A 20767-nucleotide genomic window follows, 5' to 3' on the forward strand; every position below is an offset into this window, starting at 1 on the left:
CTAGCTTCTTCCATTTCATACTTCCTTAGAGCAGCATATGAGGATACATATTCAGCTAGTGCAATAAAGGCCACAAGAACACTGGGACGCCTGGGTGGCTCAGCGGTTGAGCACCTGCCTTCGGCCCAGGTCGTGATCCTGGAGTCCCAGGATCCAGTCCCCCATCAGGCTCCGCACAGGGAGCCTGCTTCTCCCTCTGCCTCTGTCTGCCTCTCTCTCTGTGTCTCTCATGAATAAATAAATAAAATCTTTTTAAAAAGAAAGGCCATGAGAACAGACGCTTATCCTTGCTCTAGAACTTTCTATTTCATTGCTTTGTAATCCCTGAGCTCATTCCCCTCTGTGTGGTCCAAGATGACTGGATACCACCTCCATGTTCCAAGCGAGAGAGCAGCAAATCTTAATGCGAGCTAGCTTTATTTCAAGTGCTCCATAGGCATACGTGCCTGGTGGCTGGTACTGAGCAATATGATTATAACTACCTAGACCTGGAGGTTTAGCCATTGAAATCTGTGTGGTAGAATTTGAGGAAATCTTAGAGAACTATAATATCTCAGCCCCCAAAATGCTGCTTAACCAATATTGATCCATAATATAATATTCCCAACAAAGTCTCAAATGTACTTGTCATTTCTAACATCATTTCTTTCTTTTTTTCAAATTTTTTTTTAAATTTTTATTTATGATAGTCACAGAGAGAGAGAGAGAGGCAGAGACACAGGCAGAGGGAGAAGCAGGCTCCATGCACGGGGAGCCGGATGTGGGATTCAATCCCGGGTCTCCAGGATCTCGCCCTGGGCCAAAGGCCGGCGCCAAACCGCTGCGCCACCCAGGGATCCCACATCATTTCTTTCTTTATCATTTTTAAAGATTTATTTATTTATTTGAGAGAGAAAGAGAGTGTGGCTGTAAGCTGGGGGAGGGGCAATGGGAGAGGGGGGGTGAGAGAGAAGCAGACTGCCCGCTGCGTGTGGAGATCCATGCAGGGTTCCATCTCATCAGCCTGACATCATGACCTAAGCTGAAATCAAGAGTTGGATGCTTTGCCAATGGAGCCACTTAGGCGCCCCTAACAATATTTCTATGACATAGAAAAGTCTGGATAAAAAGGATATTCCTGGAGATAAGCCGAGTGAGTTCTAGTAAATTACCAGGAATTAGTAACTTTGCCATGATTTTAAAGAAGGCCTACTCCAAATGCCAACTACCTTGATGTTAGTTTTGTATGTAGGAGTTTCTATAATGAGAGTATAATTGCTTAGGTAAATGTATGTTGATTTAGCATTCTGATATATCCCTAAAACTAGAATTTATGTTCCTGTGTTAGTGTTTCTCAATGCTGGCTACTGATCAGAGTTATCTGGGGAGCCGGTGATCCTTAGGCAGCTATAATATCCAGGATGACTCTTGAGCAGGTCTATATTCCAAATCTTCTATAAGGCATTTTGATGGGCAGCTGGGGTCGAGAGCTACTACTATGGGCTTATTCCCATATTTGGAAGATGAGGATGGGCATGAAAAGGTAGTAATTGTCATGAGTGATAGTTGGCCTGATTCTGGAAAATGGAGAGAGAGAAAATTTTATAACCCAAAAGTACAACAAAGTGGAAGGAACAAAAAAGAAGAAACTTTAGGTGGAAAATCCAGAAATGATTTATTATCATCCTGACAAAACCAGCCAGACATTACATAGGTAGGTATTATACCATCTGTCTTCTGGAACGTAGTCAACATTTAACAAAAATTATTTGCTGCATCTCTACTCAAATCCGTCCTGTGTGCTTGCCTTTGGAAGAGTCTCCAGAAAAGGTTTCGATTACACATGAAATGTGCAATATTACGGTCTTTGAATGAAGAAGAATACGTGAAATATGTGAATTTAGAAACTTCTAAACATAGGACACTGTTTCTTATTAATATTTTTAGAAAAGGGAATTTATGTCATTTACTGACTTGATTACTTAGGTAAAAGAGTAATTAGATATTCCCCCACAGTGTTATTAAAATGAGCACAAATGATCATCCTTTAAGTAAATATGAATAATTTCCACCTTTTAGATAATTTTTAAAAAAGCGTTAGAAGAATATATGTGATTATTTGTGGCCACACGTCCTTTATTCCATCTTGCCCAGAACTTATGCTTCGTAGGTGTTGACTGCTTTTCTGATCCCAGATCATCCTCTCTGCTCATTGCCTGCTATGCTTTGACCTGATGATGATTAGCCTTCTGAGAAAGGGAGATTCAGAATTATAATAGTGGAAGAGGGAAAGTGGCAGAGAACCTAAAACTGCTTAGAATTTCAAAAGAGAGAGGAGTCAGCTTAGGTTCTGACCCTAACAAGGGCTTGAGGGCTGGATGGGTCAAAAGGGAATATTTAATAATCTAAATATATAGTGGCACTAAATAGGTAGAGAATGCCTGAAGTCTAAATGACATTAAAATGAAATGTGGGACAGATGTGAGAAAAAGCTATGGAAAGGATTTAGAAGAGAAATAGGAAAAAAATTATAGAAGTGGACAGAACAGTTCCGCTGGTGGTGAGTTATTTCATTGCAATTGGGAAGTTCTTTCCTTTTAATCCTTGCCTTTCATGGAAGCTATTTCTAGTGTTCTTTCCATCCTTGCTTCGCTTACCCAAAGTCCTAGGGGAGATTATTGGGTTGGCCATGCTCAGATCACTTGCTTGCCTCCTGGTTTTATCACAGCGTAGGTCCTGTTAGCCCTCCCTGGCTTCTGTAGATGGAGACAGGAATCTGAAGTTACTGGACCATCAAGATGATACACACTGGGAACCAGGAAATTGGGATGCTGTTAGGGAGGGGAAACAGATGCAAGAGAGCAACACAAATCAATCAAACAAAAATCTGATAACTGCCCCTTATAGTTCCTATGTCTTTGATTATTTACTGACCACATCCTATGGTTAATAACATCAGGACAATTTAAAAATAAGAGTGGTCTATGTGTGATTAGTTGGATATAAAATGATTTATACAATATTTTGCTTAGGAGTTATATATATATATATATATATAAGATGAAAAGTGCTTTATGTATTTCTCCATTTCCTCCTCCTCATTTACTGAAAAACATATTAGCTGAGCATTTTCCATTTGTTAAGCACTATACTACATACAGGAAATACAAAAGCGAACACAGCAGACATGGAAGTTCTCTATGTTCATGCAACATATTACATCAGCAAAGTCACATTGAGGGCAACTCTTGAGATGATGATTAATTAATCCAGATTAATCTGGTACTCTCAAAAAAGCAATATTTTCTCAGGGAAGAGTTTCACTATTTTATAAATAGCATGATTTATAGGGTGATTCCAGAAGTATGAGTAAAAGAAGGAAAGTGTGTGTGTGTGTGTGTGCGTGTGTGTGTGTGTGTAGGTAAGTGGGATTCCAGTTTAGTTAATTCAAGTATGTTCAGCCTAGGACTGAGCATATCTGAGGATTTGTGGTTTCAAGAAGCCTAGAATGAACATAGCTTTTTAGTGAAAAACAAAACAAAACAAAACAAAACTAATACAGATAGATTTTTGATAGGTCAGTGATGTGGTCAATATCTTAGAAGTTCAATAGAAATCACTTTTTAAAATTAAAAAAAAACTAGTTTCCTTTAAATATTAGGTGAAAATGTAAAACATTACTTTCTGGTCATCAGATTAAAGAGTTATACTATATCAATGAAATTTCATCTTAAATTCAAACCTTGCTAAGCTCTTTTCAGCTGGGATTTGACTGGCTCACTTGTTGCATTTCCATTAAAAAAAAAGTAAGATGACCTCTAGGAAAGGGTTAATGGCAAGGAAAGAGACAGTTGGTCACACAAGCTTGATGTCAGGCCAATAGCTCAGGGCCAGAGAGGAAGGGTGATTTTGATTATAATATAGTGCTTGCCAATCATATTGTCCCATGATCTAATTTCCAGGCATTTATTCTTGGGTTTTGGGAGAGGGGCTTGGAATAAAAGCTGAGATCCCTGTCAGTTGTTGAGGATCGCAGTGGCTCTACCTGCTAATTTGTGTAAAGTAGAGGAATACCATGTAGGCAAAGATGATGTATCTATCTCTTCACTTGACATTGTCAGTGGAACGTGGGGTGGATATGGGTGTGAATCCAAAGTTTGTTCAGAATCAGAGAAGGTGTTGGAGACCTACATAGCATGCCATGATCTATAATCAGAGTAACAGAAATTAGGGTTGGAGGCAGTGTTCACATGAGGTGGCCCTAGCAGCAGCTCTGGAATTAAGAGGAAGACTAGGCAGCAGCAAAGCGGAAGGCTGAACAGTGGAGAAAGAAAATAATGGATGTTCCAAAGACACTGAGGGGAATTAGTTTGAGCATGTGATCCTTAGATCCTTAGATCCTTCCAGAAGAAATGAAGGATAGTTTGAAATGAGGGTAGGCAACCCAAAACAGTTGTGGCTGAGCTAAAAAAAAATCCAAGATTAAGGTTATAAATGTGACCATAAACCTAATTTCAGATTGGTGTGGCCATTAAAAAGACACTTATGCAGAAATTTGTACTAAAAATAACATATAAGTATGTGTGTTAAGTGTATAATTCAAACTGAGCAAATATGTGAGGAGAATTGTTTTTCTTCACAGTGCACATAGCCTAGATTATTTTATTTTACTTTTGAGAGAGAGAGAGAACACAGGCATGAGCTGTGTAAGTGGGAGGGGGAGGGGTAAGAATAGAGGGAGGAAGAGAATCTTAAGCAGGCTCAGTGGGAGTCCAACTTGAGGCTTGATCTCACAACCCTGAGATCCTGATCTGAGCTGAAATCAAGAGTGGACACTTAACCAACTGAGCCACTCAGGCACCTCCATAATCTAGATTATTTTAGAAGTGATGATGCATAAAACTGTTTTGATCTTATAGCTATTTTCCCCTTAAGATAGAAAACAAGTGTTATATGAAATTTATAGAACATTTACAAAAATATATATTGTTTGCTTTGAGACATTTCAATTGTTATTATGATAAAGGAAATATGCAGGATAAATTTTGCTTTAGGTTTATTGAACTAACCTGGATTTGTGTCTGTAGACACCATTTGGTTCCTAAGTGATTTGAATCTCTTTCATTGACTTCAAAGGCTAAAAATAAACACCCAGGAAAGCATTCTTCCTTCTGAAATAAATAAAGAAAGCATTTACGGAGATATAAGAAAGATGAACTATCTTATCAGTTTCCAAATCAACACAAATCAATTTAGGATTACCTTCCTGTATTTTTTTTTTTAATGAGGTAATAGAATTCTAGAATAATGTCCAGTTGGAGAAAGAGAATTTTAATCAGATGTTTGAGTTTCGAGAATTTCCACAGAATAAGAAAAGTTTAGTTTATTGTCTTCTCAGAAGGAACTAAGTCCAGTTAACCAGACAGATTCGCCCAGGAAATCAGAAGAATGTCTATTTGTGTTGCCTTTTCTTACTTCTGATAATGCTAAAATTAAAAGCATGGGTTAATGCTTTCCCAGCTGTCAAGCACAATTATTTTCAATGTTCTCTTCAAGCTGATGCTAGTGAAACCCCCAATAGATGACTTTGTAAAATAATATTTTAGAAAACCTGTCATGCATAGTTGAGTGCAATAAGAATTTTTCTAAGAATGATTAACATTGGGAGATATTGCCTTGTTACTCCAGTTCACTGATGAGACATGGATTCACACATTTAAACCACTGGATTTATGTACATGCCAGTGAAATTTATATAGATTTAAAATAAAAATGTGAGCACAGGAATCTATATGACAGTGAAAAGTATGGTTAAGGATTTTAGAATCATAGAAAAGCTAGACCGGAAATCACATAGCTGATATTACAGAAGTCCAATTATTTTCCTCCTATGAACAGCTACATAATAAAAAAAAAAAACCTGAGAGAACAATGTTTTCTGATAGATTAGAGATGCAGTGTGTTAGCCATTAGACATTGTTTACCCACATTTTCTGAAATATTTGGTAAAATTTTATTTTTAAAATTTTTGAAAGACTTATTTATATATTTTTGGGGGTAGAGATAATGCAGGTAGGAGGGGCAGAGGGAGGGAGGGAGAGAGAGAGAGAGAGAGAGAGAGAAAGAATCTCAAGCAGATACTGTGCTGAGCACAGAGCCCAATGAGAGGCTCAGTCTCATGACCCTGAGATTAAGACCTGAGCCAAAGTCAGGAGTTGGATGCTTAACCAACTGAGCCATCCAGGTGCCCCCAGTGAAATTTAAAAGATGTATTTTTCTACCAAAATAAAAAATTACACTATATCAATGAAATTTTATATAAACTTCAAGCTTTGTAAGTCATCATGTTGACCAGAGTTCAATAGTTCCACTTCCCTTTTAAGAACAATTTTACTAGAAAAGTTTTTCTTTTCTTTAAAAATTTATTTATTTATGATAGTCACAGAGAGAGAGAGAGAGAGAGAGAGGCAGAGACACAGGCAGAGGGAGAAGCAGGCTCCATGCAGGGAGCCCGATGTGGGATTCGATCCCAGGCCTCCAGGATCGCGCCCTGGGCCAAAGGCAGGCGCCAAACCACTGCACCACCCAGGGATCACCCTAGAAAAGTTTTTCATGACCTTAGTATTTTATTCTTTTTGTATAAATGAGTCTTTAATCTCCAAATAATTCCATTTAGAGTTTCCTTCAGATCACCTTTGTTTTCTATGAAAGAGAATTTAACAGAAAATATGATTTTCCTGAGTCATTCTCAGATTAATTGACCAAAAATCTTACTAAAAAGCCAGGGGAATTCCTGAACCCTACACTTTATGAGACAAAGTTTAGATGTCTATACATTACCAGATTTTTTTAGAGAAAAGAGTATTAAGATTATTTAAACAAAATCTAATAATCCATGATATTGATTGCTTGCATATTGAAGTGTGCAATAGTGTGATGGAAGGATTACTACCTGAACGAAGCCTTAAATACAGTGCATGTATACAAATAATCTTAGATCCAGGAGGAAGACGTATTGTTAAAAGAATGAAGGCATAATAAAAAAGGTTAAAAGGTGATTGATGCCTAATTTTAGGTACATGCTAATTTGACAGGCAATATTACGCACGACATACATAGATTTATTTTTATGAAGAATAATATTACCAGGCTTCAAACTAGAAAAAAAAGGAAACCTACTTTGATATTTTTGGAAGGACGTTTAGACATGTGTAAAAAAATAATATATTTATACTTAACCTTCAAATTATCATCATTACTTAAGTAATGGAAAGATCTTCCTGTTTAGAAGTTAGCTACTTAGGGACACACTTTAACTCTGAGGATTTGAGGTCCAGAGGAGCACATGATGCCTCAGTGCCTTGGGGTGCTGTGGGATAAAGCCCTGCAGCAGTTACGCACTCAACAACACTCCAGTGGTTTGAAAGTTAAGATGCCTCGTAATTTACCATGAGGGAGGGCCTTAGGGGAAGAAAGAATATGGCTCAATTAATTAGTACTTGTTAGCAAACTTCAACTATTACCCTATTTAGATTTTCAAATCACTGATATCTCAAATACCCACAAGATTTGGGAAGGAAGTGAGAATAAGCAGTTAAGAAAGCTAATTTGTCCAGCAGGGCACCAATTCTGGAATATAGTGTCCGCAGCCAAGCAATTGTCACAGGTTAGCCTTTCCATAAAGAAGAAAAAGGAAATGATTTCAATTTGCTGTTTTTAACTGTTGTTAAAAAATTCATGTCTTTTAGTATGAGTTTCTGAATAAGAGGAATATTCTTGATGACCACCTACGGATTCCTATAAATTAATTTTTGAGAGCTCTCTGGAGCTTTTTTTATGGGCGTAGGCTTTCTATACTCATTATCTTCTAAGTGGCTATTATTGGTATTTAGAAAGCTTGATGATTCTGTTTTTTTTAAATATTTTATTTATTTATTAGAGAGAGAGCATGAGCAGGGGAGGGCGGCAGAGGGAGAAGCAGACTCCCTGCTGAGTGGAAACCCTCTCTGGCCCGCCAAGTTGGGCTCAATCCCAGGACCCCGAGATCATGACCTGAGCTGAAGGGAGATGCCTAACTGACTGAACCACCCAGGTGTCCCGAAAAATTAATGATTCTTAATGATTACCTGGTAATTTTCAAGTAATTATGCCAATAATGTCATCTGTGTTCTAAAAGTTTTTTGGTTAAATCTCATGTTTTCATGATAGGAAAGAATATTATCTTCAAATAATAATTATATAAAATATATTGTATTCAAGTATTTAGCTCATCCCCCCCCACTCCCCCCCACCCCCTTAGTTTTATTCTAACTGCTTTGGCCAAGATTCCCAGCAGAATGTTGAATAATAATATTGATAGTGAACATTTGAGTCATACTTTGAGTTTTTGTCATTAGGTTTCCTTTTTTGATGTTTATTTGGGTTTTGTTTAAATATTTAGCATAATGAGGAATTTGGTTTAAGATAACGATTCTTTATCATAATAAGAAGTCTTCTCATATCTTTAGTTGCCTTTAAAATATGTTTGTAAGTCAACTTTATAAAACAGTATTTGGACTGATTTAGTATGGTGGAGCTTGTTTGAATTTGACATAGTTCCACTTCCTATATTCTGTTACAGCCTCTAATTTCCACATTTATATTTCATACATATATGTAAACTGTCCGGCCTTGTGGACACTTAAACCTGAGTTCTTCATATTGGATTTTCAAAGAGGGGAAAATAGGGAGTTTTCTCCAATTTATTTGTAATGTTCATGGGAATCAAATTTAATTATAGAGGCTTCACGCCTTTAAAAGGAATAACTTCAGGAGAATATTCTAGTTTGTAAAATGTAAACATAAAAGTGTACAGACGCATGGTTATAACCATAGAATGTAAATTGTTTAGTTAGCTATTTAGTTTACACGCAAGCCTTGCGTTTATTTAACTTACTTAACTTGTAGTATATTACAGACAGCATGATGATTGGTGATAAAAGGCTGAGCTGAAGCAGGTGGATTCACAGGAAGAGGACAAGAATGGAGTCAATAAAAACCTCCCAAGGAACAGATAGATGCATTCAGATTTTCTTCCTCTGGAGCGAACATAGCTGATTTGAAAGGAAGTGATTGCCTTGTTGAGCCAAGACACTTCCATGATTCACACTAACCTTCCTCTAGTGGGCAATTTCGTTCTCGCTCTTACAGCCCCCAAGGAACTGCATGGGTGCACACTGGAGGATTTTCTGACCAAAGTTCATGTTCGGTGTAATTTAAGTAAAAGCCCTGATTACATTCTGTGCTGCTCTGAGTTAAATGATAGGAGAACCTGATATGTGTGGAAGGGCAGAGGTAAGTACATGTGTTTTCTTCCCCCAGTTCAGTAAAAAATAGCCCAAGAAATACATGAGCTGATGCTGATTCCAAACATAGAACAGCCAATTCTAGGAAGTTGGAAATAAAAATAAGAGTATCTAGAGTATCTACGAGGCCAATATATTGATTTGTTAATTTATATATCGCATCCAATTGCTTCAACGGAGAGCCATGCTTTAATGTATATATATTTGCATATGCAATTGTCAGATTATTCATCTGAATATAACAAACAGTTAAATATCAGCCAAATTAAAATCTGTTGTATGTACATAGCTAAATGCCCTACTTTGAATTTCTCAGTGGGTCTATTAATTTTCCTGTGAGATGATTGTAGATATATCCAAAAGCATATTCTGAATGATTAGGGCACTTGCAGAGATTTATCCTATTAGTAACCTACCTTCTGGTAATAGACGTCTTATTCTGAAACCATCCCACTCTATTAAATCCTGACACTATCCAATGAAACATGAGCAAAGGGGCTAGTGTTAAGATGAAATCTTTTGTTACAAAATTTGTAATGGGCTCCATGTGCCTTACTGTCTTAAACTCTGCTTACTGTATTTAAGTTATTGGTTTATTGGGGCAAGATACACCAATAAAATGGAGGAATTGTTTGGATATTTTAGAGTAGATTCTTTTTTCTTTTTTTTAGAGTACATTCTTATCTGACTCATAGGCTGATTTATGTTAAAGCAAGAAATGGGCAAAACTGTAAGTTACAAATAATAGATTTTAAGTATTATAGTTACTTATAAATAAATTATGCATAATTATAAATATAAATTATAAGTACTTGAAATTACCGTAAACATTATGGTTTTACTATCTCCATAGTCTTGAGAATATAGTGATTTAATCCTGAGTTCTTATTCTTAGTTTGAAACAAAGGCATATGTAAGAGATGTGACCCCTACTCCTCCTTGGGTGGCCTAATCATCTTTATCTGGCTCTTATTTTTTTCCCATGTTACAAATCACTATCCAAAAAAAAAAAAAAAAACACCCTGTAAAATATACATATTCATTTGATTTTATTCTTCTATTCTCAGAATATAAGCTCTGTGAAGGGAAGGATTTTTGAGCATTCTTTCGCTGACATATTGACATAATAGGCACTTACTAAACATTGGTCAAATGAGTAGATACGAAACATGATACCAGCATAAAGTGACACTGTACAACTTAATAATTTGTACACAAACATGAGTTAGGGGCGCCTGGGTAGCTCAGTTAAGCATTGAACTCTTGATTTCAGCTCAGGGCCGGGTCTCAGGGTGGTGGGATCTAGCCTTGGGTTGGGCTCTGAGCTCCCCACAGAGTCAGCTTGTCTTTCTCTTTTTCTCCTTTGCTTCTCTGTCTCTGTCTCTCAAATAAATAAATAAAATCTTAAAAACCAAAACACACGAGTTAAACTCAATTATGGGACTAGTGAGGAAGTTTCAAAATTTATTCAGATAGCAGTTTCTCCAGGGAGTCTTCTCTGAAATCCGCAGCATGGGCTAGATGCCCCTGCTATGAACAGAGCATCCTTTGCCACAGTATGAAATCTTACCAGACTGCTTTTGCTTCCTTTCGCTGTTCTCTGGGCTCCCTGTGCCCTGAAACCTGGGGCCAATGGTGTTTCGTTTGTTCATTTTTGAAATCCAGACATGATGTTTGGCTCCTAGAAAGCACTCAGTTAAAAAAGCAAAGGGAAGGGGGTCTAGAAAGAAAAGAGAAGGAATGGGGAGTACAAAGGAAGAGATGAATAAAGGGGTGGGAGCAAAAAAAAAATTGCTCATTTCATCAAGATAGAACATCTAGACAAGGAAAGAATTTGGGTATTGCATTAGGTTTCCAAGAGAGGTTTATTTAACAAATGAATTCCCATATAATGAGTACCTCTGTGTGCCCGGTGCACTTCTAGCCACTGAGGGAGTAAACAAGGAGATAATGTCATTGTCCTCATGGAGAACTTTTATGTGAATTAAAAAAAAAAAAACAAAAAAACTTGTTTTAGTTTTTGATTTTTTGTGTGTGGGGGAGACAGACAATAAACAAGTATAATATACATGTAAAACAACGCACAACATAATGTGAAATATAGTGGAAAATACATAAGCTGTAAAAATAAATGAGTCACATAAAATATACAAATTATTGAAAAATATAGAATTATAAAAATGTGAATTATAGAAAAATGTGAATTAATAAAATATATTAATTATATATGATATGATATATGATATGATATGATATGATATGATATGATATGATATGATATGATACAATGTAGCTTTTGGGGATGCTTAAAGGGAATCAGGGGATTGCCTCTTTGTAAAGACTCCTCATAAGCCTTACCTGTAGAAATGCTATTTGCCATATTCCAGAAAGTGAAGCACAACATAAATCACCCCAGCAATGGCATTTATAACTTACATGTGTGCCTCAGCCCGACTGCATGTGGGAGGAAGGATTTGCATAGATGTCGAAACCATACGTAGACCTCTGGGGGCCCATCTCCCAGTCGCTCAGGGAAGCAAGGAGCCCTGGGGGGTGATGTGGGGCCTAGGGGCTCCCTGTGCTCAGACCTCCTCCTTGCACAGCTGGGCGGGACCCTCATTTCTCAGCTGACAACAGGGATGCAAATGGCCTGAGAACCTACAGACCAAATAAACTTCTCCAGACTTTTGGCTCCTTTTGACTTCACTCTGTTTCTTTCTCCAAGGTCTGGATTAACTCGGTATTGCTAACATTTCAGTAGACAAAGAATCTAGGCTTGAAGTGGGGAGGGGGCGTAGGCAGGATCTGGATTCCCATCGTTGACTGCTGCTGGTACGTGATAATCATAAGAAATGCACGGCCACTTTTGCTTTAATATAGTCGAATTATTTTGCTAGCATATGGAAGAGTGCGCTTACCGTGGCACCATGCTTTGTGGTAGAGAGGGGAAAAAAAAAAAACCCAAAACAATTACATGAATGAAGTAGAATGGCTGTGTTATTGCAGTACATAAGACTTTGATTACATACTGCCAAGATTCATACCAGCCTAGTAGTTGTTGACAGATAAAGTAACAAAAATGAAACTCATTTATTTTTTTCTTTATTGAGACCTCAAGGAAAAGCAGATTTTCAGTTCTTGTACTTACTACGTTGATAGAACAGAGCCTGACAGCAAAAATGTGCCAGTCCAGAAATATAAATTAAACCTCGGTTCATATCAAAATTCCATTTAGTCTTGGAAAAGGAGCTGCTGTTTGGATTATTTTTGATCCTACATCAAATATACTAGGGGGTATCACAGTATACCTGGTGTACGTTAACCCTTTCCTGAGAACAGTACTTGCAATGTTATTGTTGCTTCCGGTCTCGGATGCTTTATTTCTTTTGCAGCGTTTGAGGCAACTCGAATTATCGTCAGAGTAGGTTATATTTTCCTGAATGCAAATTGCTGGCAACAGACATATACATTTCAGGCTGCAGGAAGTATGAAACTAGATTTGGAAAATTGATAACAGACCCTTTTCTCTATTACAGGGTCCTATTCGATGCTACATTTTGATTGTGGAGACAAGGACAAAGGTAAGTGAGAGATGCAAAGTGAGGATTTGGGGATTGTTTGTTGAGATCGTGGATGTGTATTGAAGAAAATTTCTGACGGGATCATTTGTATCTTCCATTCATGTAACTTAAGTTGACAGAGCAGAAAAGATCTGCAAGCAGGACCCCCTCCCTCTCTCTTTTCTTGTTCTTTGTCTCCTGTCCTCCTTCTCTCTCCCTCCCTTCCTTCCTCTTTCCCTTCTTTCTCTCTTTCTTTGTCACTTTCCCCCTCTTTCTTTTTGTCCAACTGTCAACATGGAAATTTTGCTAACAGTTTCTCATAATTAAGACACTACTAAGTCGACGACAGAATTCTGGAAATAACACAATAACACGCGGGTAAAAAAAAAAAAAAAAGATCAGTGAGCCCTAAACATCATTATAATCCAACAATGTCTGTTTCTTGAGTATACCCTCGACATAATTTTACTTAAGCTTTTGTTGTTGTTATTTACTTAAGCTTTTGTTGTTGTTATTATGATTCTTCTAAAGTCTACATTGGATCATTTTCTCATTAATTTTTTAGCAACCGAAAGATAGCGTGAACTTGTTTCTTGAATTACCTTTTCTGACCTTTTGCAAGATGATAATTACAAAAAAGGGAGGGCCTGGAAGTACTTGCACAAAAATTAAGCTTATAAAGTAGCCAAAATGGCCCTTCTGTGCTGGTGTCGATTTCAAAATTAACATTTCGGTTCATGTGCTTCTAATAATCGCTGACCCTTACTTCATGTACTTTCCACAGGAAATGAATACAGCAGAAATTACTTTGACCCACTGATGGATGAGGAAATAAACCCAAGGCAGTGTGGGATGGAGGTCAGCAGAGAGGGTGAGCTAGAATTAAGTATGCAATTTTTGTGTCAGAATATTCTTTTCCATTCATGAAAATGAGGTGACAAAGATCACACATGCAGTTCCGTTTAGATTTTGCGGCTTACAATTTAAATGGTGAGTTTTAACCACTAACAACATGATGGGCAGTGAAGGTAATTTTTGATCAAGGACAACCAGCCGGTCAGAGGGAAGAAGCAGGAATTTGCTTTCCTTTGACGGTGCCGGAAGCAGTCTGGTGTCATAATAAGGCCTGTGTTACGGGTTTGAGGAGCATCATCCCTTTTCAAATGCCATCCCTGCTCTTTGAGTTTAAAATGAGCATTCTGGGATGCAGTGCAAAAGTCATCCGGCAGAGGAGATTTCTGTGCAAGGTGTCTGTTGATTCCTTTCATCGAAGGCATGGAACCACCGCCTGGCTCCTGAACCACAAAGATGTGGCGATCTGATTTCCTCTTCTGTAACCTTGGGTCTAGTTGCAGTTGTCAGATAACAGTTCAGAAGACCACGTTCCATGGCTGGGGACCAGCCACTGAATCTGAAGCTTTTAGGGAAAGGCTGGGCTAAGTCCTCGCAGATAGAGGGGCTCAAGCACCATGCAAAGATTATTTTAAAATATGATTTTCAATTACTACACCTCTTTTTAGATGATCAAGGATATCATCAAAAGACATATATATATATAAGATAAGGCAAGGACTTGCTCTCAGGACAGTTTTTAGCAGTAGCTCAAATCCGGGTGAATTGAAAACTGGAAAGATCTCAACCTTTTATTTACCCAATGCACTTGGGGGATGAAAGATAATCCCAATGATTTCTGGAGAAGAGTATCAGTTGGATTCTTCTGGAAACCTGTTTTAATTCCTCACGGATCACAGTAGGTAGTTGTATTTGTTGGAGTTTTTGTGACGTAAGGACCAAAGTGGGCTTAATAAGATGTTCTGTGATATGTGAATGAAGAATGGCTCTGACCAGGGACAGGCAAGTTTCATGAAATCAAATATTGTTGGTCACTCTTCCCTAGTCAGCGGTGATGGCCCAATGCCTGTGGTTCATTTTGGGTCTCACAGTTTGGAGAAGGCAGCCGTCTTTACTTCCGATGTTAAATCTGCAGTTAATGATAATTTCTTTTTCTTTTTGCTTTGGTATTCAAACCTGTGCAGTTATTTCATGCAGGCATGTAACAGGGCCAGGATGGTTTCTGAGGAGGGCCACCCGAGCAAAGGTGCAACATATGGCATTTTGTGTGTTTGCCCCATCTGTCTTCACTGTGGTTGTTCTTATATTTATTTGTTTATGATTTGCTTTAAAAAATCAGATCAATACAGCTTTTATTGCATCTTTAAAATATCACAAATTCGTCTGAAAAAATCATTCGGCATCTTTCTGTTTCTGTAGCTGAACAACTTAGATCTTATTCATCAACCTGCCAGACTATTCTCCTTGTTTTTAACTGTTGTGGCTTACTGAATCAAAGCAGCTGAGTTTGATACAAGTTCAGTGTCATTTCCTTCAAGAATTAAATCACCTTTCCTGAGTTACGGAACAAGCGATACCTGGTCTCATCCAAACCCTGTGGATGTATTTTTCACCCAAGAAATTTCAGATTTCCACAAGAGAACCATTCTCCTGAATAACAATGTAAGCCTCCACAGACCTCATCTTGTAATGGAAGCCCAGTGTAATGCCCTTGACCATGTTCTATATATAACTACAGACAGTGCAGACAGTAGCTAGTTCTTTTCTGTTTCCCATCACTTGTCAACTCAGAGCCTCTTCTATTTCTTTCCAAGGAGACAGAGTTCTACATTGATGTGATTGAAGTCTCTTCTCAGGGTTCCTCTGGGATTTTTCGCAATAGCAGTGTCCCTTCAGAGTGATGTCGACACTTTCTGGAATGTCGACAGTCTGATTGCTGAGAACGGTCTTCATTCTCACAGTGGATGTGGCAAAGCTGTTTATAATTTGCGCTCTACTTGCTTCTGAAAGAGGGATTTGAGAACACCTACACAAAGAAGTAAATGTGCAAGAAATAGAGGACAGTATTATAACTGTAATTGACCACTTTTACTTTGTGTTTCCCGGAAGTTAAATATAAAGAGACATAAATAATTAGATAATTTTCAATGTTAAATAGAATTCATAACTCTTTTTCAGTGTATATAACTTACCAACAGCACCACCACTTTAAAATTCATTTCAGTTTTATTTATTTATTTTTAAGGATTTATTTATTTATTTTTTATTTGGAGAAGAGAGAGAGAAGAGGGAGAGGAAGAGAAAGAATCTCAAGCAGGTGCCTCATGGAGCATGGAGTCTGATGTGGGGCTTGATCTCACGACCCTGAGATCATAACCTGAGCCAAAATCAAGAGTTGGACACATAATCAACTGAGCCACACAAGTTTCCCTACCATTTTATTTTTTTAGCAATAGGTCCTGGAAGGATAATATTATGTTAATTTTCATTCAGTAAAGATTGTAAAAATAATGGGCAATTGGTCCTTGGTTCTTCATCAGTATATTTTACTTAATATGGAATATAGACCTGAATGTCGCTATGTACCATCTACTACGTAGCTGCACAACATTTTATTATTTTATAATTTTGTATATGATTTGATGTAAGTAATATTAGCTTGTGGATCAGTCAGGGTTCTCTAAAGAAACAGAACCCAGAACCAATAAATAAACTCTCTCTCTTTCTGTCTCTACGTATTACACAATACATATATAATATACACATACATAATACATATACAATAAATGTATATGCAGAGAGAGACAGAAAGAGGGAGATTTATTTTAAAATAGTGGTTCATGTGATGGTGGGGACTAGCAAATCTATCTGTAGGGCAGGCTGGTAGGGTAGAGAGTCAGGTAACAGTTGATGTGAAATTCAGGCAAGCATTGATATGTAGTCTTGAGACTGAATTCGGCAGGGCAACAGACTGGAGGTGGAGGTGTAATTTCCATATTTCAGTATGGAGAAGAATCACTTCTTTGGGAAACCTGCATTTTTTCTTATGCCTTCAACTGATTGGATGTGGCCCACCCACATTATATAGATTTGCTTTACCCAGAGCGTCCTGGTGTAAATGCAAGTCGCATTTAAAAAATACCATCGCAGCAGTATCTAGACTGATGTTTGGCCAAACCACTAGGTACCACAGCCTAGCCCAGTTGACACATCAAGTTAACCATCACCTGTTGTATTTATTAATAACGAATTAATTCAAAATGACGCCTTATGAAGTGTTGAGGCCCGTAGATTTGACCTACTAAATGTGTTTCCTTGATAACCAGACTGTAATTCTGCTGCTTTTTCTCTTATCACTCTGTTGTTTCCTGTTGGCATGCATCCTAGTTATTAGTTTCAGATTTATCGTTATGCTTATTTCCTTAGCAGCTTTCTTTTCCACTAAACCTTAAATGTCCTCAGACTCTAGCATAATGTTTGACTCCTATATGATGCCTAATATTTATTTGCTGACATGGAAATCACAGGATATATGAGATCTTATTCTCTGTTGCCTCTCAGCATCTCTGCTGTTCCTACTCAGTCTCAAGTGAGCACCAGCTCCTGCCTGGAATTGTGGGACTATTTTTGTCCACATCCATTCTTCTTTTGCGTTAGTCTGTTGTCCACGCAGCATCTTGCTCACCCCTCATTGAAGCTCTCTTACTGTTGCCTGTTGCTTTCAGGATAAAGACCAATCTACTGTCCTTCCTCATCTCAAGTCCCCTGCACTTGCTCACCATGCTCTGGCCACATGGGCTTCCTTTTGTTCTTTATATGCATGGAGCTCCTTCTGTATACTGAACCCTCATAGATGCTGGGACAACTTCCTTACTGGCCATTGTAATCTCTTCTGGAAGGTTCAGCTTAAATGTCAATTCTCCACTCCTTTGACTAACTCATTATTTATTAGTGAGGTTATCTGTGAAGTGTGTTTCTTCCCTACTAGACCATCTCCTGAACATGAAGAGGGCAGAGATTCTGCTTACCTTGTTCACTGATGAATTTTTAAAGTTTAGCACAGTTGTTGGCTAGAGCATGAGTTTGACTTGAGAAGTCTTTGTTGAGTTATGCACTAATGATGAAATGAATGGGAAGTGCAAAGCATAATATCCCAAACATGGTGAGCCTTCTATACACATGAGTTATGATTACTTCCTCGGTGCTCAAGGGGTGCCTTCAGCTCGACATGGCAGCTCTGGCCAACCAGTGCAAAACTGTCCAAAGTAGCTGCCATTATTTCTATTTTTAAGGTAATGAAACAAGCTAAGCAAGATTTAGTATTTTTCTTAAGCTCACAGAGATCTGGCAAGTGTGGAGTGAAAATCAGATCCCTATCTTTGGTGCTGTCTGTTCTCTTTCCCCTCAGAAGTTGCCTTTGTCCTGCTGGCCTTCCTCACTTTTCCCTTTGCAGAAAACTTCTGAAGGGAAAAGTAAGCAGATTGATTCAAACTGTTGGCATTGAATTTGAGGGGGACATTCTCTTGCCTTCAGTTTCTGTCTCATAGAACCCATTTGACCCTCCAGGGTCTTACTGGGGCACCATGGAGGGAGTTTCTCACCAGGTCTGCCTACCAAAGGAGCTAGAACCTCTATAGCAATTATCAGTGTGGTGTCTGTTTTTCAGGTTTCTCTCCTACAACACCCAGAAGCTGTCTACAGTTCATTACTTCATAATGAAAACAAAAACACTAGTTCAAATGACAGAACCTAAACTATTGAAAAGTGATGTACTCCATACAATTACTAAGTAGTTAACAACAAACAAACAAGGAAATGGGAGTGGCTACCTTTTGCTGAGTCCCTACCAAATGACCGGCATGAAGCAAGGTGCTTTGGTGTGTGTTATCTTCCTAACCCTAACTTCCATTCCAATTTTGAGACCAGGAGATTCAAACTCTATCAAGACTCTAAGAAGCTTCCCCAAGATTACAGAGCTAGTAAGTAGTAGAGCTGGGATTTGGATGTGGGTTGCCTCTCTCTGAAGATGGTGTCTCTGTATCAATCCCATTTACCCTTTGTCTATCTGTTTGTTTTGGCATGCAAAATGCATGTTCATTTATTTTTTTCTGTGACCCTCACTGGTCTGTCAGGATTACCTAGCCCTTACAGTAAAGCTTTTGTTACATCTACAGAGATCTCCCCGTCTATGCATCTGCTATTGCTCATTGTTAACCTCCAAGTAAGATTCTTTTATGAGCCATGTATCAGCTTTATAAGTCTTGTAGCTGTTCTCTGGAAGAGCTATCAAGTTCCAGGCAATGTTGGAATACAATGCACAAACTGCAAAATGTCTTCCAGGAATGACCCCTCTCCCTTTTCCCCAAATGTTGGCGTCATAGGAGGTTTGTGCGGGCTCTTGGCAGTAAAAGAACATTTGTAGGTCAACTGATACTTGAGAAAGTCACCTTCAGGGTTCAGTGAGCAGAAGCTAACTTCAAAGCCCTTTTTATGTTACACTTTAAGACATTCTATCTGGCTCCAGCAGCCTAGGCTTTCCGGAATAGTCATCCCAAGTCCCTGAGCACAGGCTACATTGAATTTCTTTCCAACACTGATGTTAAAGAGATCATAGGAATGGATGGTAAGGGTAGACCTAGAATTCTCGGGAGCTTCTCTCTTGGAGAGCGAAGATCCCTCAAGGCTCTTCTAGAACACTTGCTGGTGGAGTTTCAGATATGAGTTGCAGAATTAGCAACCATCTTCAGAGTTGGCTCACCCACGGTGAGAAGTAGTGAGAAGTGAGAAGTAGTAGAAACACTTGGGCTATATTAAAAACTACCATTGTAAGAGTACAGCCACAGTTTAGCTAGTTCACTTGCCTTCCAGAGGAAGGGGATCATGTTTGATATATGTATATTCTAATTCTAAGACTAGGGTGGTCATTCAAATTTGCATAATTTATGTTCCTTTCCATCCAGTGGCAGATCTACCTAGATGACTCTTTAAACTCTTCCAGAACCATGTTTTTAGGATCACATATTTTTTTATTTGGTTGGTTGGTTGGCTGGTTTTGCTTTTTTAATGACATGACCTTGTTACTTTAAATTCACAAAAGAACTAAATAGCACATGTATTTGCTATTATATTGCAGTAGCATATATACAGGAATGTAAGACCACCTAATGCCACCTAAGTTTGCTGTTTCTTACATATATGCAGTAAGAAATAGGATATACAGAGGATAGTTAGTGGAAAACACTCATTCATGTTGCTCATATCTTCTGTTGTATGATTTGACAAACCATAATGGCTTGTTCTGAAATGATTTTTGTATAGTGCATGTCACAATCTATTGAATATTAGATCATTTTTATTGGAGAAGAAGTATCCTATTATGAATACCTTGCAATATACATTTAAAAGTCATGGTTCCAGTTATCATTGATTTATAAAAGGCTTTTTTTTTTACTATCAGAGCAAGATAGCATATTGAATAGAATTTGTGCCTATGACCTATAAAATAACTAAAGAGCCATGATGATTAAAATTTTCTTTCTGTAATTCAATTTGCATATTTATAAATTAACTGATGAGAAAGTTATCATAAATATGTTCTTTTAGCACCGCTACAAGTTGATAATAGAATTCTCTCTAATGGATTAATGAGGCTGTTTGACAAGAGTGAACACGGAGAAGCCCATGATAAGAGAATAATTTTTTTCAATCTTTTATATCAACATTAATTATAAATTTGTTAAGATGTTTTCCTTCAAATGCTGATCTATGTTTTCTAAATATAACCACTCACTGATGACCTATCTGTTTTTGAAGGTTGCAAATACTTAAATATAACTACAGTTGGGGGGAAGGTATTTATGGCCGAATTTTCTAGAATTGGATAGAACTTATAACCCTAGATAGCAAAAATGATTTACTTGCTATTGCCGGATTTTATAGTAGGATATGACATATTTGGATCCTCTGATATGGTGCTATATGCTGCTTTTTTTTTTTTATGCCACACTTTTTAAAGAGTGTGTTTTAGCTTTT

General features: G+C 37.8%; 1 protein-coding gene across 1 annotated transcript in view; it reads left to right on the top strand.

Moving 5' to 3' along the window:
- Positions 1-20767, top strand: part of LOC112920437 (uncharacterized) — a gene marked incomplete at its 5' end in the record, with an annotated part of 293948 nt that overhangs the window by 1772 nt on the left and 271409 nt on the right. Inside the window, 2 exons of the mRNA XM_072731939.1 lie at positions 13668-13754; positions 20351-20417. Of these exons, the coding sequence (XP_072588040.1) occupies positions 13668-13754; positions 20351-20417 (154 nt within the window). The remainder of the gene's footprint in view (positions 1-13667; positions 13755-20350; positions 20418-20767) is intronic.

The sequence above is a fragment of the Vulpes vulpes genome, chromosome 12 (genome assembly GCF_048418805.1).
Source record: "Vulpes vulpes isolate BD-2025 chromosome 12, VulVul3, whole genome shotgun sequence".
Lineage (NCBI taxonomy): Eukaryota > Metazoa > Chordata > Mammalia > Carnivora > Canidae > Vulpes > Vulpes vulpes.